The sequence below is a fragment of the Catharus ustulatus genome, chromosome 16, assembly GCF_009819885.2.
Source record: "Catharus ustulatus isolate bCatUst1 chromosome 16, bCatUst1.pri.v2, whole genome shotgun sequence".
Taxonomy (NCBI): Eukaryota; Metazoa; Chordata; class Aves; order Passeriformes; family Turdidae; genus Catharus; species Catharus ustulatus.
The window spans coordinates 11,494,046-11,521,859 of NC_046236.1; the positions used below are offsets into that span (position 1 = coordinate 11,494,046).

At 54.8% G+C, this 27,814-nt stretch overlaps 2 protein-coding genes across 7 annotated transcripts; one reads left to right on the forward strand and one right to left on the reverse strand.

Moving 5' to 3' along the window:
- Positions 1-15,196, reverse strand: LOC117004074 (lysosomal alpha-glucosidase-like). Of its 3 annotated transcripts, none has more exons than XM_033074536.1 (20): positions 15,077-15,196; positions 8,559-9,090; positions 8,228-8,373; positions 7,152-7,317; positions 6,585-6,681; positions 5,448-5,567; positions 5,066-5,184; positions 4,865-4,996; positions 4,010-4,120; positions 3,098-3,211; positions 2,855-2,939; positions 2,451-2,568; positions 1,998-2,131; positions 1,750-1,901; positions 1,506-1,654; positions 1,277-1,418; positions 1,008-1,106; positions 735-899; positions 509-655; positions 1-301 (listed from the first exon to the last, which is right to left on the reverse strand). In XM_033074536.1, exons 2-20 carry the CDS (start codon positions 9,078-9,080, stop codon positions 239-241), a joined length of 2,781 nt encoding a protein of 926 aa, XP_032930427.1. In that variant the 5' UTR covers positions 9,081-9,090; positions 15,077-15,196; the 3' UTR covers positions 1-238. The 3 variants fall into 3 exon arrangements, with proteins under 3 accessions (XP_032930427.1, XP_032930428.1, XP_032930426.1); XM_033074537.2 differs by lacking the exon at positions 15,077-15,196 and adding an exon at positions 10,179-10,299; XM_033074535.2 differs by lacking the exon at positions 15,077-15,196 and adding an exon at positions 10,175-10,297.
- On the forward strand, positions 13,301-27,691 carry MAFK (MAF bZIP transcription factor K). 4 transcript variants are annotated; one of them, XM_042779789.1, is made up of 4 exons: positions 13,395-13,446; positions 21,457-21,536; positions 22,313-26,612; positions 27,120-27,691. In XM_042779789.1, the coding sequence occupies exons 2-3, from the start codon at positions 21,501-21,503 to the stop codon at positions 22,745-22,747; spliced, it is 471 nt and encodes a 156-aa protein (XP_042635723.1). In that variant the 5' UTR covers positions 13,395-13,446; positions 21,457-21,500; the 3' UTR covers positions 22,748-26,612; positions 27,120-27,691. The 4 variants fall into 4 exon arrangements, with proteins under 4 accessions (XP_032930430.1, XP_042635723.1, XP_032930432.1 ...); XM_033074539.1 differs by lacking the exon at positions 27,120-27,691 and having other exon boundaries at positions 13,301-13,446; positions 22,313-27,118; XM_033074541.2 differs by lacking the exons at positions 13,395-13,446; positions 27,120-27,691 and adding an exon at positions 19,335-19,433 and having other exon boundaries at positions 22,313-27,118.
- The last annotated feature ends 123 nt before the right edge of the window (positions 27,692-27,814 follow it).

Genomic DNA, 27,814 nt, shown 5'->3' on the forward strand with positions numbered 1-27,814 from the left:
CAAGTTCTCCACTTGCCTTTATTGCAGCAGGAACCACGGGTACCCACACCCCTCACCCAGGGCCATGCAGGGGGCACCCAGCAGCTGAGCCCCATCCCACAGCCCCTGTCCCCAGCTCTGCTGGAGAGGGACAAGCAGCAGCAAGTGACAGTCCCCAATGTCCCCTCCATGGCACCATCCTGGCTTCAGGGGCTGAGCCTTGAGCATCTCCTGGTGAGGTGACCCCACAGCCCCCAGGTCACAGCCACTGCAGGGAGAAGCCCTGGCTCAGGCTCATGCCAAGGTCACTCACGGTGAGAACCTGTGGGGAGAGAGGAGACATTCTGGGATACAGCCTTGACAGGAGGGAAGAGGGGAATGCTTTCCCCAAAACCCTGGCATGGCAGGAGAGCCACACGGAGTCCTCACCCCCCTCTTTGGTCACACTGTGACCCTGGAGGAGGAGGGGGGGAGACCCTCAGGATGGGGACCCCCACCCAGCAAAGGGCACTCTGAAATGGGGCCATACCTGGTTGTCCAGGTAGGAAAATGGCTTCTCCTGGCCATTCAGGAGGACCTTGCTGGGCGGCTTCTGCACCCCAAAGATGCTCAGTGTGCCAATAGTGACCTTGGTGGCCTCAGCATTGGCATGGAGGACGGTGGAGGTGAAGATGTTCTGGAGGAGGGGACAGAATGAGCTCAAGGTGACCAGGTACCATGGAACCCCCACTCCTGCCCTCCCCACCACATCCCACCTGTGTGACATTGAACATCACGTAGGAGTAGTTGCCCTTCTCAAAGGTGTCCAGGCTCTCACCATCATCCCAGAAAAGGTCACCCCAGGCAGTGGCATCCGAGGACAAGGCCACAATGAGACGCAGGGGGTTCCCTCGGGTCACCTCTGTGGTGGTTCCTGGTTTCTGGGGTTCAAAGACATGGGTTCTGTAGGGCCATGACCACTGGAGCTGAGGTGCTGGGGGACACACATGCTGTGGACAGCACGCAGGGAGGTGATGGTGGGCACTCACCTGGGTGGGCAGGATGGAACCTTCCCGGATGTGCAGGTTGAGGTGCTCCAGAGGGGCTGACATCTTCAACAGCTCCCCACTGCTGTTCACTGAGGAGCCCTGGGCAGGCAGTGAGCGACATGGGTGTGAGCAATCAGGGCTCAGGGTCTGTGGGCAGCCATCCCCAACCCTCCCTCCATCAGGGCCCACTGGGCTCAGCCAGGACTTCCCACCCACAGGATAAAGCAAAGATCACCCAGCCCCCTGCCAAACGCCGCGATGCTCCTCACCGTGTAGAAGTCGTACCACATGCCTCGGGGGACATAACCTGTGACTGAGTCCACCCCAGGCTCCAGCACTGGTGTCACCAGCAGGCTCCTGCCCCACAGGAACTGCCTGTCCAGCTCCCACGTGGCCACATCCCCAGGGAACCTGCGGCGGGAGGAGACGCCGCTCGATCGGTCGCTCGGCCACCATTCAGCCACGCATGTCCCCAGCTCCTGCTGGGCATGGCCTTACTCAAAGAACAAGGGCCGGGCCACGGTGTCCCCTTGCAGGTGGGCACGGTGGAAAAGGGTGTAGAGGAAGGGCAGGAGGGAGTAGCGGGTCAGCAGCACGTCCTTCATGGCTGTCCTGGCTGCAGGGCTGAACGCTGTGGGGTCCTGGGCCTGGGGGCGATGCAGGCAGTCAGCAGCTGTCCCACCACAACCCCATTCCACAGCCCACCCCTAGGATGCCTCCCACTGGGCACACTGCCCTCGACCTTCTCCTTCTGGGTGTTGTGGTTGCGAGCGAAGGGGTAGAAGGCACCGAGCTGCGTCCAGCGGGTGCACAGCTCCTCCGAGGTGCTGCCAGAGAATCCGCAGATGTCTGCCCCCACCAGCGGGATGCCAAAGAGGCTGAAGCTCAGCACCCCTGAGGGCAAGGACAGTCAACAGGGCACAGTTTTGGAGACATCTCCACACAAGCAGAAAGCTCCAGGAGCGCTGGTAGGGGCTCTGTGGCACCCACCTGGAATTGAGTAGTACATGTCCTTCCACTGGCTCCGGTTGTCGCCCAGCCAGTGCCCTGAGTAGCGGCCCTGGCTGGGGAAGGTGGAGCGGGAGATGATGAAGGGGCGCTTCCCCCGGATCTTCACCAAGGCGCTGGAAAACAACAGAGTGCTGGGGACAGAAGGTAAGAGCAGCCCACCAAGTGTTTGCCTTATCCCATAACAGCTGAGGGAACATTCCAGCCTCCTGGCAGAGGGGTGGAGAGTCAGTCCGAGCAGCATGGCAAAGGCTTCCAGCAGGGCAGTGTCAGCTCCTCTCTTCTCCTGGATTATTCCCACCCCAGAGGCTGTGAGCAGCCAGAGCTTCTCCCCTTCAGACCACACTCAAATCCCCATCCTTTTCCTACACAGCTCTGGGAAGGATTTTGTCCCAGCCCATCCCCAGGCTGTCAGGAAGCAGGATGCTCAGGTACCTTGCTGTGGCTTTGGTTTCCATCAGCCCATAGAGGTTGTGGAGGTTGTAGTGCACCGAGACTTTCTGCTCTGCTGAGGCACACACCGTCTTTGCAGAGAGGGAATCGCCCAGCACGGCTGCCAGGAGGGAGAGCCCAGTTGGACCCAGTGGTGGTGGGGTGCAGGGGATATGGACTCCAGCTGCCACTGCCAGCCCAGTGCCAAAAGCCCCATCCTGCACCCTGACATGGCCCTAACAAGTGTGCATGGCTTAGACATGAATGGCATATAAATGTAGGGATAGAGGCATTCAGGGTGTAAAAGGGACACAAGGTCTCTTAGAAATGGTTTTCCTCCAGCACACTCAGTTGGCAGCGATCTCAAAGTGCACAGTGCTGACCTTGTACCTCATCTCCCTCCTTACCTGGAGTGTAGGGAGGGCTGTCGAGCTCTCCTGGGGGGCAGCCATGTTCAGACCCATCCATGAAGTTGGATGGCTCATTCATGTCCTAAGCAAAGAAAATTGTGCAGCAATTTCAGGTGTGTGGTTTGGGGATTAGTGGTAGACCTGGAAAAGCTGCATTTGAGGGACACTCCTGCCAGGACACACACTGGGCATGAGCTGAGCTGCTGGCAGGGAGCAACCCATGGGCAAGGAGGGACTTACAATCCAGAGGCCATCAAAGGGCACGTGGGAATAGAAGTGCTGCAGGTTCTCCAGCCACCACTGGTGCGTGTCTGGGTTGGAGAAGTCTGGGAAGGCAGTGAAACCAGGCCAGACCTGTGGGGACACCATAAATCCAAGAGTTTAGCAAGCAGGTGATTTGTGAGGAGCCACCACAGGAAACAGGGCACCCAGCAAGCCAGGGATTCCAACTGGGGTGAAACAGGCAATGAGACAGAAGATGAACCCAGCCAATGCTTCAGTTCTGGGTGCTACACAGCATCCCTCCTACCTCCATGGTACCAGAGTACCAGGTGCTGAGGAGTCCCCACAACCCATGGGCAGTGGCAACTGATGGAGCAGCTGCTCTGCCCCCACTTGCACAAGGCCTGATACCATATCACCAAAAACATGTCAGGGAAAAGCCATTTCTCTGTGCTTTGCCTCATTCCAGGAATTTTAGCTGATTCATTTTCCCCCATGTTTTCAGGGTACATCAAAAGCCCCCCTCCTTGCAGATGGTGAGAGAGAGCAGGTAGGAGAAAACAGCCAGAGGGGTCAAAGTGGGAGGGAACAGCTGCAGAGCAGGTCTGGAGGCACACTGTCCATCACAAACCACCTCCCCTCACCCCAGAAACAGGAAGGGAGAGAAATCAGATGACCAGCCTCAGGCAGCACTGCTGACTCTGGTAAGCTCATATGACTTCCTCAGGCTGCTCTGCTGAGCAAGGGCTGGCTCCCAGGGCTGGTGAAGACACCAGGAGGTGACACATGAGGAGGACAAGGCTGAGCCAGGCTCTGGCAATTATCCCTGAGAAGTCCCTTGGCCACTTGGCTTTCCCTCTATTGTGATGAAATCCCAGCCCTGGTATTGCACAACCCGCTGGGCTGGGATTTCCCTCTGGAGCTCCTCACCTGCCCGATGAGAGGCTGCCCTTTGGTGGTGTTGAGGAACAAGCCCCGTCTCAAGCCTTCATCAAAAGGCCAGTAGGAGCCGTGAGGGCTGGTGCTGCTGATGCCAGGATCCTGGGGATGGAGCAGAGGGTTAGTGCCATTGCAGGCAGAGCACGGCTCCTTCCCCCAGTCAGACCAGTGCAATTCACGGAACAGAACCCAGACAGGGTCAGCCAGAGCCCACACACAGTGCCTGTTTCCCTTCAAGGGGAAGAGAAACTTGCTTCAACACTTCAGGCATGTTTTCTAAAATGCCACTTCTGCAAGTCCCCAGGACCTGGTACAGTGTTTTGGGGAGGAGGGACAAATACAAGAAATCTTGCTCTTATGCAAGAAATGTCAGGTCATGAACAGGCTTGGGCTACTACAGAGAGTTCAATGAAGCGGAAATCCAACTTTCCCCTGGAAGGATCTGCTGGTCCCCACAGCCTGCAGCAAGCAGAACTCATGCCCCCACTCCTTGCAGAGGGAAGAAGGGACATCAGAGCCAGGTCACAAGATCCCAGCACTTGTGAGGGCACCTGAACTGAGCACCCATAAGTTAAAACTGCCTGACCCACAGCTCCTCCATTCCTTCTCTCACATGGGTCAGGGCCATCCTTGTGCCTGTAGAAAGAGAAGAGCACAGCACAAGAACCTGGCTGTGTCTCCAAGGTCCCTGCATTAGGGGGATTTCCAGTCACAGTTTACAGCTGCCTGACCTTCTACAAAAATCCCCAGGGCCAGGAATGACCAGCTGGGACCAAGAGCATCTATTATGCCCTTGTCTGACATCCCTGCAGCAAAGACAGCACAGTGGGAGAGGAGGGGAAATACCAAGATCATAACGTAGTGCTGCCCATGTTTGTGGAGGTCTTCCACCAGCGAGGGGAGGGAGGTGAATTTCTGGGAATCCAAGGTGAAGTCCCGGTACCCATCCATGTAATCGATGTCATTCCACTGCGCATCCTGTGGGAAAGAGGCTCAGGAATGGGTGAGGGAGGCTGGAGCCCCTGCCCCTCAGGCCTAGGGGGTTACCTGGGGGATCTGGTAGTTCCTCATGGCTCTCACAGTCTGCCACGTCTCATTGCTGGATCCGTAGCCCCAGCGGCAGAGGTGGAAGCCGAGAGCCCAGATGGGTGGCATGGCTGGGAAACCTGCAGTGAGACAGTGGGAGCATGGATGGGGTTTCCCAAGATGACAGCACCATCTCCAGAGCATGGGAAGGTACAGGCAGAGGGAGGATAAAAGGTGATCACTGACCACAACGTGCTGGAAGGGCTGGGGATGTGATGGCTGGGGGATGCTGATCCCAATCCAGCTGAGAGGGCTGGGCATGGTGGTGAAGTTGGGGTGAGCCAGGGATGTGGACAGGAAGAAGGTTGCCTGCACATAGCTGTGCTGGGGTGTGGGCACTTACCTATCACCTGCTGGTACTGCTGGATGACCATGTTGGGATCAGGCCCCAGGAAGATGTAAAAATCCAGCACCCCTCCAATGGTCCTCCAGGTCAGGCCTGGAGCAGGCTGCAGAACCACCTCTTTGAGTGGAAAGGTAGAAAGGGAAAGAGAAGAGAAAAAGGTAATGACAACTGGGAAACAACCCCCAGACTTTAGCCCCTGTGATGGGGCCCAGGCAGCATCACAGGCAATGCTCAGGGGAATAGAGAAATCCCTGCCTTGCACTCAGCAGATGCTAAATGGGTGTCTGGAAGCTTAAATCATCACAGCCCAAAGAGATCACGGGTTTATGCTATCTTGCAAATCTGCTCTTTAAGCTCAAATATGTGCCAGCTTCCACTGTTGGACCAAGACTAAGCACTTAAGTGCAGTGCTTTCCTTCATGTCCTCCCCTGAAATCCCTTCCTAAGTGAATCGAGAGCTACTTGTACAAACAAGCACATGGGAGCCAGGCCTTTTCTGGGAAGGGCTCTTCACGTGGAGGGAACCTTTGCACCTCAGCTCAGGTGGCTGCATCTCACAGGAGCTCCTCCTCGGCAGCATCACAGCAACAGCGCTGACACGGCTGGAGCTGCTGGAGCCTTGGTGCGAGCAGCATCATCCCAGCTGCTGGGAGGGATGGGTGGTCCTGGTGCCACCCCTGGCACGGCAGGAGCCTGCAGGAGCTGCTGTGTTACCAGCTGGCACACACGGGCAGGTCCCACGGCCGCAGCTGGCGCGGCACAGCTGGGAAGAGCGCGGGTGACAGATGGCATCCCCGGCTGTGCCCCAGCCGTGCCCTGCTGCCAGGCCTGGGGTGAGGACACTTCGGTGGAGGGGGAATGGGCATGGACCTGCATGTGAGGCACTTGCTTTCCTGATGGCAGCTCAGCAGCTGGGTGTGTGGTTAAACTGCTCGGCAGTTGCTAAAGAGCCTCACCGTAGCCAGGAAACAGATGGCTGCGCCCAATAACGGAGCCATCAAACCACTTCTTTCCTTTTTATGGCTTCCTGTCACCCCAAGTTCCCAAACTGGCCACTCCAGCAGCTCCCATCTGTCCCAGTCTGCCAGGTCCTCCACCATGGACAAGCTGGCCTGGGGTTCCCTGGACACCTACCCATGGCATTGCTGTTGAGTAGGAAAACACCATGAGCATTTCCATCCTCCTCCATCAGCAGGTAGAAGGGGTGGGCACCATACAGGTTGAATGATTCCTGCAAAGAGAGGTGCCCGGTAAGACAGCAAAGAGGGCAAAGCAGGAGATCCCCATATCACTGCAGGTGAATAAACAACCCTGAGCTGCATATGCTGCCGCCACCTAACCAGGCATCTGTCACTCCTCTGGAGCATAGGCAAGGAATGAGGATAGGTTTGGAGCTTAAGGCCATGGGAAGCTGCTTCTTCCTCCAGCTCAGGGGCTGCTACTGAGCTGGGCTCACCACAACACATTGCACGAGGAGCAGGGTGGAGCGGAAACACCCAGCGCCCTTGGAGCGCCAAGAGCATTTTGCAATTGCTCTGAAATCCTCCCTGGCACATACCTGCTCATCAGCCTCCACCACCCCCAGCCTCTCCCAGTGCTGCTGCCCACCCCTGCCATGCTTTCCCAGGGTTTGTCCAAAGCACAGCAGAGTGGCACTCCTGCCCTCACCCCTGTACCCCTATGGGGACAGGGCAGATGTACCGTGGGAGGGACGTCCCGGGCCCAGAGTGTGAGGGTGTTCCAGTCCAGGCTGTGCAGGAACCTGTCACGGTGCTCCCCCAGCCCATAGAGGAACTTGGATGGCAGTGATGTGGATATCTGGAGAAACTGATCAGCAAAGATCAAGGGGGCCACGGTGGTGTTTAGCCTGCCAGGGTGACACCAAGATAGAGAGGGTCAAGAGAGGGTTCTCATTAGGCTCCATTTACCGATCAATAACTGATCTCTTCTCTCTCAAGGGGCAGTCTAGCATCACAACCCACCCTGCATTTAGCCCCAACACCTTGGCCCAGGAGCAAATTCAGGTCTGGCTGGACACAAGGCATAGCCCAAGCCAGCCTGACACAACAGCCTTCCCTTTGACACCAGAATTTTCCACCCAGGTTATTATTAACCACTGAGGGGAGGTTTCTCAGCCTGCTGTCACTGATAAGCAGCTCCCAAATACAGGATGGACCACAGCCACCAGCAAATGGGGAGGAGGATGGGATCCCAAAACCCCCAGACCAGACATTGTCCAGCTGTTGGTGCTCACCACCAACTTAGTGTGGGCAAAGCTGTGGAGGTGCCAGAAGCTGTACAGCAAAGTCACCCACAGTCCTTTTCCACAAAAAGCCTGGAGCTGTGAGTGTCCCAATAGCTTGGACAGCCAGGGAAACCCAAAAGCATGGAGAGGGCAAAGCCACAACCATTCTTTGGCATTTTTCCTGAGCTACCAGATCATTTACTGGTGATGTGCTGAGATCTACACTATGTTTGGCTTATATGGGATCCTGGAAGGAACCAGTACTGGGAAGTTTTTGGAGAGAGGTTGATCCCACACAGCTCTGCTATGGCCAGAGCAAGCATGTGGCCAGTCTCTGGGGCCAGGAAACCACCTGCTGCCACATCCCCATGTGAGCACCGCTCAAAAGATGCAAGACAAAGAATAATTGGCTGGAGATCTCACAGTATGGGTTTTCCTAATGAAAAACCTCTGGGAAGCATGCTGGAGTCTGCCTAGGGTGGGATAAGCTTCTCTCCACCTGTCACAGTGTGAGCACGAGGTGGGTTCTTACAGCACTGTCCCTGTTGCCTTGCGCTGCAGCAGCACCCCAAAGGGGTCCCAGGAGAAGTTCAGACTGTAGATGGGGTTTTCTGCTCTCTTCATCACCTGGGGAACATCAAGGGGAACCTCATAGCGTGGGTTGGCTGCATCTGTTATCTGCAAAAGGGACAAAAAGGGCTTTAAAGAACAACAAAGCAAGAGGGCAAAGGGCTGGGGATGCTCACTGGCCCCACACAGCCATGCCTGGAGCACAGCAGATTCCAAGCAGGGAATGAGTCACCTATGGGATGGCAGGTGCAAGGGTCAGGAGCACAGTCACAGGGCAGCCACAGGAAGCTCACCTTGATGTGCAGCCGTGTGTCTGTCTCAAACTCCACATCCAGCCTCAGCTTCTGGATGTCCCGGGGGTAATAGGCCTTCTCCCTTCTCACCAGCACCCCCACCATGCCCAGAGCTGTCTGGTTGAGGCTCTCCAGGGTGTAGCTGGGGAAGTCAGGGGGATAGAAGCACCAGGGCACCCCCTGCTTGCCCTCTGCTGGCGGGGGGCTCTGGATGAAGCAGCACCCTCGGCTTTCACAGAGCTCCTGGGTCACCACCACGCGCCGCTCCGGGTAGCAGTCGAAGCGATGACTCTCAGGAACCAGGAGACATTTTGGGGGTGCCATGGGCCCGAGCCAGCCCCCCGACACTTGGCGCAGCACCCAGACAGTGATGGTGCTCAGCAGGACAGCGGCCACCAGCAGCCCACTGCCCACCCACCATGGGGCCAGCTTCCCATGGCCGGAGGGCATCGGGGCAGCCCCTTCCTCTTCCAGCCGGCATGCTGCTGGATGTGTTGTTGTCAGCTTCTGGTACGACTTCATTGTCCTGGTGCTGGATGGAAGGGGAGAGGGTGTCAAGGAGAGAGAGGGGGAGAGCTTGCCCAGGCCTCAAGGACAGCTTCCCCCTCTCCTGATGCCCGTGGTTTGGGCAGAGCCTGCCGGCCTCAGCATCCTGCAGCATCACATCTGCATCTTCAGCCAAGATGCACCTGGAAAACTTGGCAAAGGAGGGCTTTGCCAAGGTCAAGTGGTGCTGACCCTGCTAAGTGGGGAGACACACACACCCGACTGTCCACCAATCCCAAAGGGACAAAGCACCATTTGCTTTTGGGAGGTGGCAGAGTGGGAGTGGGGGTTTCTCCCAGATCTGAATTAATGGGCTGCAGTGTTTCTGGAAGGTGCAAGCAAAACTGAGCTTGCTCTTCCTGTGGGAACAGAGCTATGATGCTGAGAGCTGCAGCTCCGAGGTGCGGAGCATTCTCTGCTCCGAGCATTCTTCTGCTCTGAGCATCCTTTTCGAGCATCCTCTGTCACCATCGTCCAAAGCCCTGACTCAGGGGTTTTAGACCCGAGGAGGGCTGGACAAGGGATGGCTGGGAACATGCCATTAGTCCTTGCTTTCCACTGATAAAAGCTTATTCTGACAACTTCTCAGGCAAACCTGTCACCTCCCGGACTCTAAGCGCAGGAGACCCCCATGCTCCTGTCAAGTTTGCAGGTAGCAATCTCAGCATCTCAAAAAAGACACAACTTTCTTGTCTCCATCTCCTCACTCTCACTCACACCATGCTCCCTGCAAACGCTCACAAAACGTCTCCATCCCCTACTAACAGGTTTATTCCCGGGCAGCTTTCTCCCAGCCCAGGCCACCACAACGCTCAACCCGCCGGGGCCTGGCCGCGAACCTCCCCGAGCGGCAGCGCCTCCGCCTTACGCACCCTCCCACCGCTTCCCCACGGGCGGGCGGCTCCGCGACCCCCGGGGAGCCCGGCACGCCCCGCGGGTGGGTGCCCGGGAGGGGACACACGGCAGCCGGGGACACACGGCAGCCGGGGCGTCCCCGGGCGGGCGGGGCGAGCGAGCCCCGGGAGCCCCAGCCCGCCTGCGGGCCCCGCTCCGGCCGTGCGGGCGCTTACATACACGTGTCTCCTCTTGACATTGTGGCTGCGGGCAGCGGGCAGCGGGCACGGACGGGCACGGGCAGCGGGCACGGGCAGAGCTCCCGGCGCTGCAGCTCCGCCGGCTCCGCCGTAAACACCCGACGAGCGGCTCGGCCGGCTCCTACCGCGCCTCTCTAGTAGCAGCGCATCCCCACTCGCTCCTCCTCCGCGCTGTGTGCTCTTTTAATTTTATTTTTAGTGTTTGTGTCTACGCTCGGTGCTGTTCAGCATTGAGTGTATGGGAGATCAGCGGTTTTTTAGGTTTTTTTCCCCAGCCGATGCGTGCAGAATGAATGCCTCTGTGTCCTCTTGTAGGGTGAGAGCACTTTATCCCTGCTCGGGGGCCTCAGGGAATCGTGATGCTGGGTGTGTTTTGAGCACACAGCAGATGGGCCAGAAACAAAACCTCACACATCCCAGAACATCGCCCTTTTTCCATCCAAGTTTTCACCAGAGGTCCTGTCTCCCATGCATTCCTCTTCATTTGCTTAACAAGTGTGTGTACTGCACAGGCTTTCCCACTTTTCAAGGGACTGGAGAGCTGCTCCTTGTTTACTGTGGAAGGCCACCGCAGTCTAAAGTTCAGCAGCGAATGAAAACAGACCTTTGGAGCAGAGGTACTTTCCCCAGGGAATGAAAACAAAAAGTAACCTGTTGTGAACAGGGCAATTCATCCAGAAACAGAATTTCAGGTGACACAGCCGCTCCCCTCCTGCCATATGTGATCTGTCAAACCCCGTGTTGTTGAAAAACAGGGGGGAATATCTCGGTTCTGGTGAGCCCCATGTGTGGGGCTGTCACCACAGAGGGTGAAACCCCGATCCAGGATGCAGCCAGCCCATCCCTCCTGCCCTTGAGGACCACCATCCTGTGGATGTCTCAGGGATAAACCCTGGATGATTTAGGATGGCTCTGGCCACTCTTGGTTATCACCACTCAGAGAGAGCAGAGGTGTTGGGGACATCAGTGGCCTCAAAGGTTCCCACAACCAGCATCCCTCTCCTTGCTTGTCTTGGCTCTCTGAGCCACTAGAACCTTCCTAGATGGAAAGGAGATCTGGAGACAAATCTCAGAGGCATCAGTGGAGACCACAGTGACGGCTGAAATCTGCCCTCTAAACCTTAGCTCACCCTGTCCCAGCACCCAGTGCAGGATTTCAACCAGTGCCTGCAAGCCTGGGAGAGGTGAAGGTCGGTGTTGCAGCCACACTGGGCAGCAGCCTCATGCCACCACATTTAGCCAACCTCATTAGCACAGTTCCAGTGATAAATAAGGATTTCTTAACATCAGGGAGGTGCATTCACCTAAACCTTGCTCTGGCTGCCCAGATCCATGGGGCTGTGCCAGATATGAGGCTCCCTGTGTTTTGCAGCTCGTGTTGTTCCAAGGGAGCAGGGAAAGATGGGATCTTACAGTCTCAGTTATGGCCCTTAGAGCTGCTCCAGTATTTGGTCCCAAGGCTGTAAAGCACAAATTGCATGGGGCTAACAGTGATTTTCCAACATTGTTATGGACACAAAGAAATCAAAACAAGCCCAGTTGAGATGGAGGCAGTTTGGTTAATCAACTGCCTGTGTTATTATATTTTTTGATGCATTATCATCAATTGTTGGATGCCCCCAGGGTCCAAAATACTGCACATACCACTGAGGTCAGGATTCTGTGTTCAGCAGCTCTCTCAACTGCACAAGGAAAGTGCAAAGATTGGGTTGAGGATCCAGCCCTGGGCAGGATTTGGTCCTGCTGCAATGCTCAGGGGGCTGCAGGAAAGGCAGTGCTGGGCAAAGGCTGGTCCACACTAGTGCAGGAGGACAAGGCTGGTCAGTGACCACCTCAAAGAGCCCAGGGAATAAGTGAGTCCCCCAAGAGCATTGGGATGCCCAGGACATATTTCCCCACCATCATTTGCCCTGCAACAAGGCCACCTGCTGGTGCTGCACCTGGATCAGGGTAACTCCTGGTATCCAGACTGGGGGATGAATGGATCAAGAGCAGCCCTTCCAAGGACTTGAGGGTGCTGGTGGATGAGAGGCTGGATATGAACCAGCAAAGCACTTGCAGCCTAGAAAGCCAACCACGTCCTGGGCTGCACCAAAAGCAGAGTGGCCAGCAGGTGAAGGGAAGTGATTCTAACCCTCTGTTCTGCTGAGCAGCACCTGCAGTGCTGTGTCCAGCTCTGGGGTTCTCAGCATAGCAAGGACATGGAGCTGTTGGAGTGAGTCCAGAGGAAGCCACCAAATTGATTAGAGGGATTGAGCACCCCTCCTGTGAGGAAAGGAGGAGAGAATTGCTCAGCCTGGACAAAAGGCTTCAGGGAGATCTTACTGCCATCTTTTCCTGTCTGAAGGGAGCTGCAAGAAAGACGAAGAGGGACTTTTGACTGGGACTTGTGGTGACAGAATAAGGGGTAATGGCTTTAAACTGACAAAGAGCAGGTTTAGATTAGTCAGGAAGAAATCTTTTCCACGAAGGTGCTGAGGCACTGGCACAGGTTGCACAGAGGAGCTGTGGACGCTGCATCCCTGGAGGTGTTCAAGGCCAGTTTAGATGGGGTTTGGAACAACCTTGTCTGGTGGAAGGTGTCCCTGCCCATGGCAGGGGGATTGAAACGCGATGAGCTTTAAGATCCCTCCCTAACCAACCATTCTATCATTCTGTAAAACACATCCGTGTGTGAGGGTGCAAAACCCTGGCCACGCTGCTCCCCCTCCATCGGCACTGATCCGGACGGTAGGGAGCTGTCGGAGAGGGGTGAGCCCGGCAGCAGGGCGGGGGCACGGGCGTGGTGTAGAGGAGACAGGGATGGGGATGGGGATGAAGGGAGCATAAAAGAGCAATAAGGACCGGGGTGAGGATGGGGAGGAAGACAGAGACGAAGGAGAGATGAGAACCAAGATGAGAATAAGGCTGGGGACGAGCACGAAGGAGGTGACTCGGTGGCGGCAGCAGCGCCCCGCCCGTCCCGCGCCCTTCCCCATGAATGAACCGCGCGGGCGGTCCCGGCGGTGACGCGGCGGCGGGGCGGGCCGGCGGTGACGCGCGCGGTGACGCGCCATGCCGGAAGCGGCGGGGGCGCTGGTTGGTCGGCGGCGCGGCGGGGGGGAGGCGGCCGCCCCGCGCTTGTTGTTGTCCGCGGGACTCGCTGGCAGGGAGGGAGGAGGGAGCCGCGCAGCGCCCCCGCCGCCGCCCCCGCGCCCCCGCCGCCCCCGCCGCCGCCCCCGCCACGGGGCGCTCCCGCCGGCACGCAGGTGAGGAGCCGCCCGGGCGCGGCGCGGAGGGGGCGGGGGCGGGGGGGTGGGTCGGAGCAGGGAAGGGGGGGTGGCCGCGCGTTGCCGCTCGATCGCGGGGGAAGGGGCGGCTCGGCCCGGCTCCGGCCCGGGTCCCGCTCGGTCCGGTCGGGTCCGGTTGGGCGCGGGCGGGCGGGGCGGCGGAGGTAAAAGTGCTGAGTCACCACCGCGCCGGGCACGTGGTGCCGCCGCCCCTCGCACCGGGCCGGGCCGGGCGCGCACGTGGGGCCCGGCGGGGGGCGAGGGGCGGGCGGCGGCGGCCCCGCCGAGGGGGAGCGGGAGGGGGCTCGGGGAGCGCCGCCCGCCCCCGCCCAGCGGCCCCCGGAGCCCCGGTGGGGCGGGGGCGCGACGGCCCCGCCGTCACATCTTCCCTGTCACCTCGCACCAGTGCGGAACCGGCACCGCGCAGCCCCCGCGGGACGGGGCTGGCAGCACCCCCGCACTCTCGGGGACGTGGGGCTGGGGGGTCCCCTGGGTGTTTGCCGAGGAGATGCTTGCCCTGTCTCTTGTTGATATTTTTCTTCCCCCCGAGGATGAGCGCGCTGCCTGCCTCTGCCTTTGAATGGCTCTTAAAATACATGTGAGGAAACCTGTTGTGACGCCGCGCGCTCGCCGACTAAAAATAGCAGCTTTTGTAGTACGGAGGGAGCCGGGGCGCAGCCGGGGCCGGGCAGCGTGGCCGAGGCGTGCGGCGGTGGCCGGGCGTGGTGGCGGCTTCGCGATCCGCTGTCCGCCCCGCGTTATCGGGCAGGAGCAGCCGCCACCGGGAAATGCCAGGCGGATGGGCTGGGGGTCAGCGCTGAGCGGGTGGGGGGTTTATCTCTGCTGAGCACAGCTGCTGGTTGGGTGGAAAGAGGGAGAGGTGCGCGGTGTGTTCGGGCTGGTCCCGGAGCCTGTGGGGAGGGAGGGAAGGAGGGATGCGTGTGCATGGGGCCGCCCTGCAAACGGGGTGCTCTGCGGCCGCCCGGGGACTGGCCGTGGGAGGAGAGGGGACGGTGACATTCCGGGAGCGGGCACTGCCGCGTGACTGTCTGGTGGGTGCGGGACGGTTTGGGGATTTAACCAGAAGTGAGGAGGTGGGTGGGGGGAACCTCTTCAACATCCCCGTGACGGCAGCGGCGTAAGGTGGGGAAACATCCAGACCACCAACGACGGGAACTGAGATCTCCAAACTCTATCAGTGTGTCAGGGTCTGTTTCCTTCCTCCTCCTCTTCCTCGAGCTGAGAGCCCGCTCCCCTCCCTCGTGGGTTCCTCCGTGGAGGATTTATTTTACAGATCCTGCTGAAAGCAGGCCATGAGGTCTCAAATTAGGAACGAGCCCCCTTTGGGCAAAGTTGTTACAGAAAAGGGAAAGGCCTCCATTTTCGCTTTCACCTGGCCGCCCCCTCCTTTGCCAGCGTGCCTAAAAGCTGAGCTGGGGCTGCGGAAGGTGGAGGGAGCCAGCGAGAGCAAAGTGTTTCCCTGAAAAGCTGCACGCCTTTTTCTTGCACTTTCAGTTTTTGTAAGCGCTGTGGCGGACGCAGCCCTGCGCCCCAGCCCGGCGCGTCGTGCCGTGCGTGCTGTCGGGCTTTTAGCAGCGAACGAGTTTACCTGGTGCCTTTTTTCTCACTGACGAAAGGAGCGGGCGTCCCTCCGCTTTTTTGCCCCCTGTCCTTCCGTGTGTGTCCGCGGTGCTGCCTGCGGAGAACCCTTCCTCGAGCCTTCCCCGTGCAGTCACTTCCTCGGGCTGATGGACGCCGCGGCTGCCCAATGACAGCGCGCAGGGTGCGCGGCCCCGGAGTTAACTCCGCTCCCGCCCGGCCGGGCTGCCGGGGCTGCCGGAGCCGGGAGCAGCCACAGCGGCGGGGCCATTGCCGCAAGGTTGGGCACACGGTGCCTCTGGACACCCTGCCCGCTTCTGCGGGCTCTGAGCTTGGCAGGGCTTGGAGCCCTGTTAAATGTTCCCGGCTGTATTACGCCAGGTTCCTGCCTTGCTTTCACAACTGTTTCTGAACCAGAGGCAGAAATTTGTTGGCTTTTCTTTTTTTTTTTTTTTTTCCCCCTGCTTGCCTGTCAAGGACAGCGTGCTTTGTCATGTTTTATGTCATTTCTGCGCCGTCGCCCGTCTCAGCAATCTGTTGCGGCATGGAGTTCAATACTGCTGTGTGCCTCCTGAAAGGGAAAAGTACAGATCAGCTTGATACCCTCTGATTTCCATCAGCATTGGAAGATGATTAATGGCATGGAATGTGCTGCAGGACTTGGTATTGAAAATCTCTAGCTGTGTGAGATGTTTGGGAAGCGAAGAAAGGACAGCTGGGAGCGCTGGCCCCTGCGGCAGTCAGGGTTTGTGGGATAAGCTTGCTCGCTGATCATTTTTGTAAACATCCAGCTGTGAAATACTTGAGCGGTGCTAGCACTTTCAATTATCAGGAAGTTTCAGGCTCAGCACCCTGTAGAGATGAACAGGCAGTTTCCACTTCTGTCTCAGCTATTGTTTGAGGCTATCTTCAAACTTGGGCAGAGAGTCTTCCAAGCATGAAGAAGGCACAAGTGATGCAGTGCTGTGTGACCATCAGCACAAGGGCTGGGGCAAGGCAGTAATGAGAGCAATTACCCTGGCACTGCGCTCCTGAGTGCAGGGACAGGCTGCATAGTGGATCTCACTGCTTTGCAATATTGCAGGATGCCAAATAGCAATGCCACTACGTTCCATTATTAGCAGTTAGTGAAGATCTCTGACTTGATAGCTGGCACTTGGGGTCAGGAGCAGCAAAGTTAGGAATCCCAATCCCAGCTCTGCCCCAGGGTCCGGCTGTGCGTCCCAGCAAGTTATTTGTTGCTTGGTGGCTCAGCTTGTCCTGCTGGGGAGCTGCATCTCTGGGCTGGTGATGCTGAGGTGTAATTCCAGTACATCTCTGTCACCGCGTTTTACAAGCACGTGATGGAAAAAGTGCTGTAAGCTTGTCAGTACCAGGGCAGGCTGTCGCATACCTTTCTCCTTCAGCCTCCTCTTCCATGAAGTTTCAGAGGTGACACACAGGCGTACCCGCCTGGTGCTCCATATCCCTGCTCCCTAACCACAGGCTCTCTGCAGCTTCTGGCTAGGTTGTTTACCAAACCAGTGAAGACTGTCTGATCCGTGTCCAGGCTTCCCCAGAGAGCGCCTCAGAGAGCTGTGTCCTGGCAGCTCTCAAATGCGCTCTGAAGGTTCCTGAATCCCCTCTTTGCTGCTGGATGCTGGTTCCGATCCATAAGGGAAATGGAAGGCTGGCCAGCTGGGCGAGGGCTGCGTGGAGCTCCTCTAGAACAGTAAACAGTGACTCACCCCCTCCTTGTGTCTTCTCTCTCTTCATGTCAAATATATTGCCTCGCATATGCTTCTCTACTCTCTGATTCACACCACCAGCCCGTCCCTCCCCGCTCTCATTACAAATGAGTGACAAGCGTCAGTCTGCCTTACAGGATGTGTGAAGGTTGTCAGAGCAGGAGAATGGCTTTTTGAATGATGGGGAGAGTGCTCTCCCTAGCATGCTGCAATGTGCTGGAGATCCGTGTCGTGCCTCCGAGCGGCAGAGGCACGGCGACGAGGATTTGAGCATCTGTAGTTGCCTTCACCTGTCAGCTCAGATGTTACCCGTGTTAGGCACATCCGTTTGGCTAGCGCTCCAGAGCTGGGAACAACTTGTGGATAAACGAGGAATTTAAACGGCTGCCTAGGAATTAAATGGCTGCATTTGGGAGCGAGTAGAGTATTCCCTGCGTAGCTGTCAGTGCCGAATTGAGACGTGATGGCAAAGATCCCTGTCACCGCTTGAACCTTGCGCTGTTTTTCTGCCCTCGGGAAGTCGTCGCTGGCCTGGCGGAAGGTGAGGGTTGCGTGTTTCCAGTTTGCTGTATGTGTGTGAGAATGGGAGCTAGCAGGGACACCAGCAGGGCTGTCTGCCAGGCACTCCTGTTGTGGCTGAGGTTGTCTTTCAGTGTAGAAAGAGTTTTGAAATTCAAAGTTCATCTGCAGTTGTCGGGTGTCGGCCGTGATTTTATAGTAATTCCTTAATGTGTAATGCGCTTGGAAAGCCCTGTAGCGTGGAAAGTCTGAAATCTCACTCTGGCATGTTGTCTTCCTTAATTGCAAGCCTCGTGTGGAAAGCTGTGTCCTACCTCTGCCTGAGTCAGGCTTTCTGCTGCCTTTCCCTTTCAAAGCGAAGGAACTGGGATCTCTAGATGCTCTAGAAGCTGAGACTGTCAGGCTTAGGATGTCAGCTGGAGACTTCCAGGTTTTTGGGAGGATGCTGCAGGAGGCATAGGAGCTGTCTGAGAGAGGGAGAGGGCGTTGGCAAGGCTGTCAATGGGTAACTTTATTGCAGTATTACAAGGGCTCTTTATGTAACCCACAGTCAAAACACTTGCTGTAAATACGAGCGTGGAGCTGCTCTGGAAAAGCTTTTTCCCCTCACAGTTGGTGTAATACTACTTGCTGCTTTATTGATGTGGCGTTCGAAGTGTGTCGTACTGCTTACAGAGCAGGGATGTAGTGCGGTCCTCGTTCCAAAAAGCTGAGCTCCTAATTTTAGATGTGATGCAGCAAATGCAATTAAGGAAAGAAGGGCAGGAGTAGGGTAAAGACTAAAAGGGTTCTAATAATCAAATCGCAGGCAGGGTCCCAGAAGACCCCTGTGCAGCATGTTTAGGGAATGCTGCTGAGTATGACTTGTTTGCAGAGTGGTTTATGGTTTCATTGTGGGGTTTTGCTTTGTAAGTGTGGGAGATGACATGCTGATTTTTAGTGTCTTCTTGCTGGTAGCTGAATAGTCCCAAACAGTCCTGATGGGAAGGATTTGGTGGATGAGGAGAGGAGGCCCAAGGCCCTGGAGGACTGCTGTGGGGATTGCAAGTGTTGTTGTATCGGTTTCAAGCGGAGCCCGGACCACACCTGCGCCTTCACCTAGTGCAGAGATAAGACTCCCTAGCACTCATGTCTGAGTGTGAGACTTGAACCTGTTTGAGTGTTTCTACTTGCTGCATAAAATCTTCCCCTTTGGGCCAGGCTAGCCCACAGTCTCCCACCCTTGTTTTAAGGGGGTTTGACATCACAGTTCCTGATGGTTCCTTGAACCTCCTCATTAATCCGTGTCAGCAGCAGCTCTGGCCCATGGCCCCTGGTGCAGCAGGGTGGATCTCAGCCTATCTCAGAGGGATGCTGACCCATCCGGGGTGCCTTGGTGTGTGAGGGGAGACAGGTGTACAGCAGAAGGCGCTGAGCCGAGCGCCTGTGCTGTCCGCTGAGGAATGTGCAGGGTAAGGAGCTGCTGCTTTGGTGACATGGAGCAACAGGTGACCAGAAGGGTTTCATCACTCAGAGCTGGAGCATGGCTCAGGGTGGCAGGTGAGCCCTCACGCTGACCCCCACTGGAGGCAACCTCCCAACCCGGCTCTTGTTTTCCATGATACTTTACATTTCTTTCCATCTCCGCGCAGCCAAGTGGCCGCGTTCAGTTTTTCCATCGGCTGGCGCAGAAAACGCTTTGAAGACGCGCTGGGTGAGGATCAAAAGGCTTTTTGTGCAGTTGGTGGGTGTGACGGGGCTGTCGTTGGCCTCCCCCTCCTTTTTGCCTTTCCTTTTCCGGCGTTCGCAGCGCGGCGAGCGGCCAGCGCGGCCAGCGCGCCCCTTCCCTTGTAGGGATGGGGGCGGCGAGGGAGGGGGGATGCCGCCGAGGGAAGGAAGAGTTTCTGATGCTGTGGGAATGTGAGCGCTCAAACTCTGTAAACAGCTGGTGACTCACTGCATAACTATGGCACCAACTGCCTGCGGCCCGGCTGCGCCTCTGCAGGGAGGGGGCTGCCGGCCCTTTCCTCTACGCACTGGCAGCGCCTCTGCGCTCCGCAGCTCCCAGACCTGTTGGCCAAGACAAGGAGCTCTTTCCTTCCCCCAGCTGCTGCTGCCTACGTCTGCGCCTCCGGCCGGGAGGTAGGGGTGGGCAGCAAATGCCTGGTGCGGAGGGGAAGCGATGGACGGTGAAAGGGCAGTGCTGGGGTCAGAAGAGATGCCTGTGCTCGCAGGACATCGCGCTCTGAAGAGCGCGCAGACAGAGGTTGAGCACGTCCCTGTCTGTCGGAGGCAGCTGAGGGGGTTGGGGTTTGCCCCCCTGCCCCATGCCCTGCCCACTCCTGCTGTCCTGGCGAGACCAGGGGCTGTGGCTGGAGGTGTGCCCGGGGTGGGGCTCAGTGCTGGAGGAGAGCAGGGAAGGACTCGGTGATGCTCTAGAAAATGCAGCGCACACCAGTTGCTGTAAGTGGTCCATTCATCACGGAGCATCTTGGCTTGTGTGCTGTGCGGCTGTCCTTGTCCCTCCTCCAGACATGGAGAGCTGTGCTGTCTCGGGCTTAAAAATAGAGGAGGCGCCTAAATACACTCCCTAATATCTAGGATAGTATCTTGCAGCTCTGCAATTACAGGATTATTTTTTTCCCCTCCTGCTCTTCATCTTGATCTTTATGTAAGTCGTGTGATGATGATGAGGTGCCTTGACTGATAAAATTCAAGTGACAGCAGCACGGGCTGAGCCAGCACCTTCACCCACCCGGCTCCCACTGGTCCCCACGCCCCACCTTCGCACCCCACCAAATCCCGCCACCCCTGTTTGCAGATATGAATGAGTTTGTTTACTCTCCAACGACCTCGTGATGTCTTTGCACAGACATGACCTGAAGTCATTATTGCTTTTGGGCTTCTCTGTTTCCATGGTGACTGTCTCCGGGTTGGCTACTTTCCCAAGGTCACCATGGCAACTATCAGAAGGGAATCATGCTTGGGATGCTTTGGCTGGATTTTTCATGAATGATTAGGATGTGTGACACGATGCAGACGTGGAAATGGGGAGGGTTTGGGCTGGGCTGGAGAAGGTGGGGGGAGAGAGAGGACTCCCGCCAGACAGGCAGCGCTCTGCGGTGCCGCGGGTGTGCAGCCCTCGAAGCCGCCCTGTGTCGGGGGCACCGGCGCCTCGCCCCCTCCCCGCTGGGGAGCCATAGCAGAGGCTGTGATGGTGGCACGGCTGCTGGTGCCTCTCCTGGGGTAGGTACCGTCACCACGGGGTGAAGGGGTTGGGTGGAGGGTCGGGCAGGTGGGTTTTCTGCGCGGCGCTGGTCGGAGGGGTGTAGTCGCTGGCTAAGGTGAGAGTGAAGGGCAGTGTCGCGGCAGGGGATGGGCTGGCTGTCGATGGACATGACTCCACGTCACTAGAAATATCAAGCAGGTCTGCTCTCGCAATCTGGGGCTGGAGGATTGGGGAGCAACAGTCTTGGTGTGTTGGGAGAGGTGAACTCCTTCCTGGCTTTGTTGTCAGGGGCTTTTGTTTCTGTTGTTTGGGTTTTCTGGTAGCGTCTCCTTTGGGGTGGGGACAGCGCTGGAAGCAGGTTACAAACCAGGCAGCTTCTCTCTGGGTTGCTGGCTCAATTTTGAGCCGAGCTAATAATCATCAAAATGAGAATGAAGGGAGTTGTTGTCTTGTGGCTTTTCAGTGCCTTTTATGAGCAGAGGTAACTCTTAATTCAGTCCCTAATAGGCCATTTGGAGCGTCTGGGATGCCTCCAGAGGGAGGTGAGCCTGTGACAGGGCCTTGGAGGCCACGCTCCATTCTCCCCTTGGGAAGGGGTGGCACATGGCAAGGTGGTGCGTGATGCTTGGTGTGACTCTTGTTTACAGATGAGTGTGGGTGTCCTTCTTTCCTCCCTGCCCTATCTTCTCTGCTGGATCTTAGTGTGGTTAACAGCAAAATACGAGGTCTTGGTGTTAAAAAGCAATACACTTGTCAACACAAATTTCTCTTCTCTGACTAGGGTAAATGATATCTGAATCCATCCCAGTGCTTCAAACAACTGTGTGCTTATTTCTTTTAATGGTGGTTGATTTGGGATTTTGGGCTGTGTGTTGGGTATCTTCTTCCTGCCCTCGTGTCCGAGATTAACCTGGAAACCTCGTTTTGTTTTTCCAGTTGCAATTTCTGAGCAGTTTTGTCTGGAAGACTGTGCTCAGGTTATGACGACTAATCCCAAACCGAACAAGGCATTAAAGGTAGGGAAGAAGCTGAGTGGGTGGTGCTGGGTGGCTGGGGAGGCTCTTCATTCCATTTGTCCTACAGTCTCTGGAAAGACAAAAGGATGGTGTCTTGAAAGTTCTGTGTTCAGTGTTATTGAAGGTCTTTTTCAGCTTAAACAATTCTGTGAGTGTGAAAATAATGGTGGTGGCAAATGTGCTTGAGGAAGAGGCAAGGCCTTGGTGGTTTTCTCATGTAACTTCAGTTACTACGTGCTGTGCCTCAGCAAAACCAAATCAGGCTGTCCTTGAAGCCAAGCATGGTTAGTTTTGTTCGCTACTCAGATGAGCAATCTTCAACGAAAAAACCACAAAATGCTGAATTAAGCCCTGCACAGAAGCAGCAATTCTGCTTTTGAGATGCTGCACTGGTGTCCCAGCATAATGCTGGGAAAAGGTGTCACCTTTAGCATTCATTATGAATTCCAGGTCCTGACAAAGGACTTCACAAAAAAAGGCTTCAGCTGACTTTACATTTATCCCCTTGAATATCTTGCTGTTGGGTTCATGCTGTGTATGTAAAGCTCACAGCTTTCTGTGACCTAAGAGGATGACCCAAACCCAGACAACTACAGTGCTCAGATCTCTGCCACATTTAACTCAGATGTTTTAGTGGAGCTTGTGCTCTCCACAGCACATCAGGGTTGTTTTCCAGGTAGAGTCACCTTGCTGAGGGGTGCCCTTTTCTCCTTCTGCTGCCCAGAGCATCCGCTCACATCGGGTTGCTGCTACCCCTGTGCTGTTGATATTTGCAGGTAAAGGAGGAGTCAGGAGAGAATGCCCCAGTGCTGAGTGATGATGAACTCGTGTCAATGTCCGTACGGGAGCTGAACCAGCACCTGAGGGGTCTCACCAAAGAGGAGGTCATCCGTCTGAAGCAGCGGAGGCGCACGCTGAAGAACCGGGGCTACGCTGCCAGCTGCCGCATCAAGCGTGTGACTCAGAAAGAGGAGCTCGAGAGGCAGCGGGTTGAGCTGCAGCAAGAGGTGGAGAAGCTGGCCAGAGAAAACAGCAGCATGAAGCTGGAGCTGGATGCCTTGCGCTCCAAGTACGAAGCACTCCAGACCTTTGCTCGTACTGTGGCGCGAGGGCCTATTACCCCGACCAAAGTTGCCACCACCAGTGTCATCACCATCGTGAAATCAGCTGAAATCTCATCCAGTTCTGTGCCGTTTTCAGCAGCCTCCTAGTGCCCTCGGTGGGGGGAACTAGCAGCCTTTCAGAGGGGAGGGGATAAGGCTCTTATGCATTGTTCCGGAGTCCTTGGTCACGTCAAGAATTGGCATTTTAAGAAGTCTCTTCCAAAAGTGCAAAAAACAGAAGAAAATAAAAAAAGATAAAAACAAACCCAAAGGGTTCCTACAAAGGGAACTTAACTGGCTGCTTCTGTCTGGACTCAGTGGCTCCATCAAGCTCTCGTGTCCAGGATTTGAGCTCTGTATGCAGTACCAATTGCAAGATCTGTTTCCTCCTTCCCTCTGCCTCCACAAACCCCTCTCAGCTGTGGGCAGCTTTCCAGCTGGGAGAAGATACCTGAGGAGCCTCCGGAGTCTTCGTGAATGATGCTCAAGAGCCAGGAAACATATGGACCGTAGAAATCATCATGTGAGATGAATGTATGGGAAAAAGTTTCCTTTAGTGGCCTCCTACTCCTTGTAAGAAGGGTCTCCCCTACCTTCCCCACTTCCATCTGATATTATGAGGGCAGGAATATAGGCTTTTTGGGTTTGATTTCATCCTGCTGAGAGTGGATGGGAGTGGGAGGATGATGGAGATAAATGCTTGGGTCTGACCACACCCATTAAGAATAACCTTTTGTTTTCAATCCATGCTGTTAAAATATGGAAAAATATATATTTTACATATTTTAATATGCCCCATTACCTGTGTGGCCTGTAAAAAAACTACATTGCAGCCTCCTTTATTCCAAGCCCAAGTTTCCTGATAGCTCCTTCCCAAAGGTGTGCCTGTGAATTGGATATATTTATGCAGTTTATTTCTTCCAGATGATCCGCGGTCTTGAAGTAGCAGCTTTTTTTTCCTGGGTTACCTGAAGCTGAAGGGAGGGAGGCACAGTAAATGCTGTGAAGAGCAGTGCACTGTGGAGGAGAAGGGGAGATGAGGAGAAAAAATGCTGCATGTATTACTGGTGGAAGCAGAATAGGCTGTGAGAGAAGGTGGGACAGTTCTGCTGGGATCAGCACTACGAGAAGGGGTTTGTGCAGAGTATTTCAGAAGGATGTTTTTAAAGCACTGAAGTGTAACTAGAGGGCAACAGCATTCAACCAGGAGGAGAGAAGTTTAGAGTCTCCTCTTTGACAAGAGCATTGATATGTTAGCAATGAGCATCCTTAGCTGGAGAGCCGCGCTCACCGGTCCTTGGTGGTCAGAGAAGGGCTGTGGGGAGGTCAGATGGGAGCTTGGAAGAGTCTTTCCCTCTCCTTAGCACATCAGATGCTGAATTTGGGATCCAAAGAGTACAGTGAACAACCCTCAGTGTTCAGACAACCTGTGTGAATGTGACCCTGAAACTTGATGCTTTCTCTTGCAAGTGGGTGAGTTATCCCGAGAGGCGCACGGAGGGCAGGATGGAAAATCAATGTGCGTGTAGAGGACAGAAGAATTGGGATCGAGAAGTCGTTTGTTTGGCTCTGAGCAGTGGTTTGGGAGAGGGATTTCTGGCTTGGCAGTGGGCAGGATTTAGGAAGCTGAAAGGAGAGATTCTGCTGTCACGCAGCAGTGATGAAATGATGAATGTTTCCAGGTCACTGTAAAAAAAAAAAAATAGCTATGTTGGTGTTTGTGTGTTTTGTTGTTGTTTTTTTTTTTCTTCTTGAAGTAGGAAAGAAAAGGGACTGTATGTTTTGTAGGGCAAGTCAGAGACTTGTGGAACAGACGATGCCTGTTGACATGCAGGTGAGAAGAGAATGAGATTGCTGAGGTTTAAGATGAGGAGAAGAGCTTAGAGAATTTGGGCTCCAAAACAGAAAACAAAGATCACGGAAAATTCTTAAGTGGTTTGGACTGAAAGAGAATAATCAAGTGCTACCGTTGTTGGAAAGAAGACAGTGAACTGGCATCTGACACCCAGTATAATTTGTTGTTTGAGGCTTTGTCTTGCCTTGAATGGCAGTAAGTTGGTAGAAATTTAGTGAAGCCCTACTTGTCATTGGAAGAAGTTGTTAGCTTGCTTTTTCTTTTTTTTCACCTTGTCATCGGAGTCTCTGGATTTCCCAGGAGGATCCTTTGTGAAATAGGTTAATGAAAAGAGAAACCTCAGACTTGGTTCTCATTCAGTCCCCAACATCGACATCCGTGACCTTACTGAGCCAGAAAGGGTGTCAGTGAAATGCTTCCTGAAGGCTCGTTCCCCCTGCCAGATCCACGTGTTTTGGAGGGGAGCAGGGAGTTTCCTTCAAGTGATTTTTCCAACACGTAGAGTTTGGATGGCACTTAGTGTTACCTCATTTCTCCTCCATTCCCTCCCTATCTCCAAACAGGCAGATCGATGTCCTGTGTATCAGTACCAGTTATTGACTCCCACAGCAGAAGCTGAGGAAGAGAAAGATGTTACGGTCATTTCCTGGTCCTCTCATGTTCTCCAGCTCACAGACATTGGACACTTTCCCAGACCTTACAGGTGCCTCCAAAAACAGGCGAAATGGAGACTCCTGGCACTGTTGGGGCTTTAAATGAAAACTTTAATGAAAAAGGCCAGTTGACTTGAAAATGCCCAAATGCTTCCAGTCTTTAAAACAGCTCCAGAGCTCCGTAACATTCCTGGCTAGATAGGAACACCCTCTGGCTGCCCTTGACACCCCTCCGGGGAAATCAGACCTGCCTCACTGAAGGGGACAGAGGTCGAACTTTGTTCCTGGGGTCTTCTTGCTGTTGGAATGAGTTGAGAAACATATCTTCATGTGGCACTTCCCTTGTGGCCAAGTATTTCTTTTTTTTCCAGTTCTTGGAAGGGTGCCAAAGGCTTGTCCAAGTGATTGCTAGTTTAGTGCTGGTAGGCACTTAAATCTCTGGTCACTCGATAAAGAACAAGAGGCCTGGGTGTTGTTAAAGCTGTTGATACCATAGCCATGGTAGGTAATCCATATTGGATATCCATAAGGACCACGTGGAAATATTTAAAGAGAGAGAAATATATATATAAATATATAATTATATACATTTTATCGTACAGATTTTTCGTAAAAAAGAAAAAAAATAATTTTTTTTCCAAGTTTGATACTGTAAATCTTTATTAAAAGAAATTGCCAGTCCAGGGCTCCCTGGGTGGTGACCTGGAGGGGAATGAAATGTCCTGGCTAAACTTCCACAGAGGGATCAGAATTGCAAGGTAACGTGGAGGGAGGAATGACCCGAAAGCTGTTGATCGCGTTGGAGACCCAGCTCCTCCACCCTCCTCCCTGGAGGGCCCTCCAGCTTGGGGTTGTCGCGTTGCATTCCTCTGGGGTTCGGTTTGTTTCTGTTGTGTTTTATTTTTTTTTTGTTTTGTTTTTTTGTTTTCTCTCCGTCCTGCACTTGCCAGCCTGACACCCAGGGCGAGCGCGGCGTGGCGCGCGTCCCCGCGGCCGCACCTCCCGCGCGTCTCTGCTGCAGCTCTTTGGATGCCGGGGCTCCCTTCTCTGCCCCTCTTAGTTTGTCCCCCCAACCCTGCTGAGGAGGAGCGGGGGATCTGATTTTTGGGTGCTGGGATCCTCTCCCCTGGGCCTGGCCTTTCTTTGGTTGCTGCCCATCCGCGGTGTGAGGGCTGGTGGGAGGCAGGAGAAGGCGAAAGCGTCGCGCTGGCACCGGGAAGGGACAGCTCTGTTCTCATAGGCGTGTTTGCTGTGCTCTCTGTCGGGAGTGGGGAACCTTTCCCTCCAGGGCAGCTCCAGATCCCTTTGAAACAAGGCAGTGTCTCTGCTCCTGCTCAACTCTATCGTCTGCTGGGAGGAGAACCAGAAAGTGCAGAGACCTGGGTGCCACGGCAGCTCCGGGACAGCGGGGAGGGACGAGGCGAGCTGTGCCACGGGATGGCTCAGACCCGGGGAGGAGGAGAAGGTGGCAGTTTTTTCTCTCTCGAATCATTTAAACTTCATTGTCATGATTGTTTTTATTTAAAAAAAAAAAAAAAAAAAAGGAAAAAAAGGAGAAAAAAAAAAAAAAGGAAAAAAAAACCAAAACAAAACCGAAAAACTTTTGTAATGTGGATTTGTTTTCCTTCGTCTGTACTTCAGTCTGCTGGGGTGTTTCTGTAGATGGTGGATACTTGCTTTCATTTTTTTAATGATAGAAGTCTTCTGTTTTAAGTTGTTTTTTATCACCAGCTCATTCTATCCTCTGTGGTTACTCAGTAATTTCATTTCAATATTTATTTTTGTGCTGCTTTTTTATTATAAAATAAATTATTGATATACCAAGCAATGTGGGTTCCTGTTTGTAAGGCGAATAGCCCTGTGTATGTGTCCATTACTTCTCTTGACAGCCACAACGTAATTTATTGCTGTAAATTTAGCTGCAGTGACTGGTTTTTTTGTACCTTTCCAATAAAGCATTTTCTGGTTTCAGACTTGCCCTGGTCTATGGTCAGCGTTTTGGAGCCTGAATTGATCTTCAGTGGAGTGTTTTCCTCGGGTTTTTTTGCTGCCTGTCCCCAGTGCAGCACCGGCTGGCTGTGGTGCAGCGGTGAGCGACGTGTTTTTTGGAGGCAGGCTGGGCTAAGGCGAGTGGGATGGCAGCTTGGGCTTTGCAGTCATCTGACCCAGCCTCCTGGAGCCCATCTCAGCCTTGCTGTGGTGCTTTCTTGGGACACTTGGAATGTGCTCCAGGGACAGCTCTTGTCCGAGCTGTTTGTCAGGTCCATCCCGTGCTCAGACCGTGTGTCTGTTCTAGCCCAGGGGCTCTGTCTTTGTGCACAATCAGTGCGTGTCTGTGTTAGCACAAGCAGGACTGACAGCTCAGCAGGCACCTGCCTGCAGTCGTGATGCTGAGCAAAGCCACTTGTGGCTTGGAGACACTGTGACTGTGATCTTCAAGTGCTGGAGAGACGCTCCTCTCTCTTCCTTTGGGTTTTGAAATATCCCTTCACGGTTTTCCTGTGTGACTGCTTCTGAATAAACTGCTTTAACCCCTTACATCAATACTTCATCTTTTTGCTTTTCCCTGTTGGGGCTTTTACAAAGGTGGTATCTTGTGCCAGTGAGCTGTCAGGGGTTGTGTTAGCTTTAATTCCCTATTTCAAGTGGTTGAGTTTCTTGAGGGAG

What these genes read in the sequence shown, in the direction of transcription:
- LOC117004074 (XM_033074535.2), bottom strand. Translation starts at nt 10,197, where the DNA reads ATGTCAAGAGGAGACACGTGTAT. An exon ending in GCAGTACCAGCAGGTGATAG is followed by an intron (nt 5,185 to 5,447) that starts GTAAGTGCCCAC and finishes GTCTCACTGCAG; the next exon opens with GTTTCCCAGCCATGCCACCC. An exon ending in AGCACTACGTTATGATCTTG is followed by an intron (nt 4,121 to 4,864) that starts GTATTTCCCCTC and finishes CTCCATCCCCAG; the next exon opens with GATCCTGGCATCAGCAGCAC.
- MAFK (XM_033074539.1), top strand. Translation starts at nt 21,501, where the DNA reads ATGACGACTAATCCCAAACCGAACAAGGCATTAAAG. An exon ending in AACCGAACAAGGCATTAAAG is followed by an intron (nt 21,537 to 22,312) that starts GTAGGGAAGAAG and finishes TGATATTTGCAG; the next exon opens with GTAAAGGAGGAGTCAGGAGA.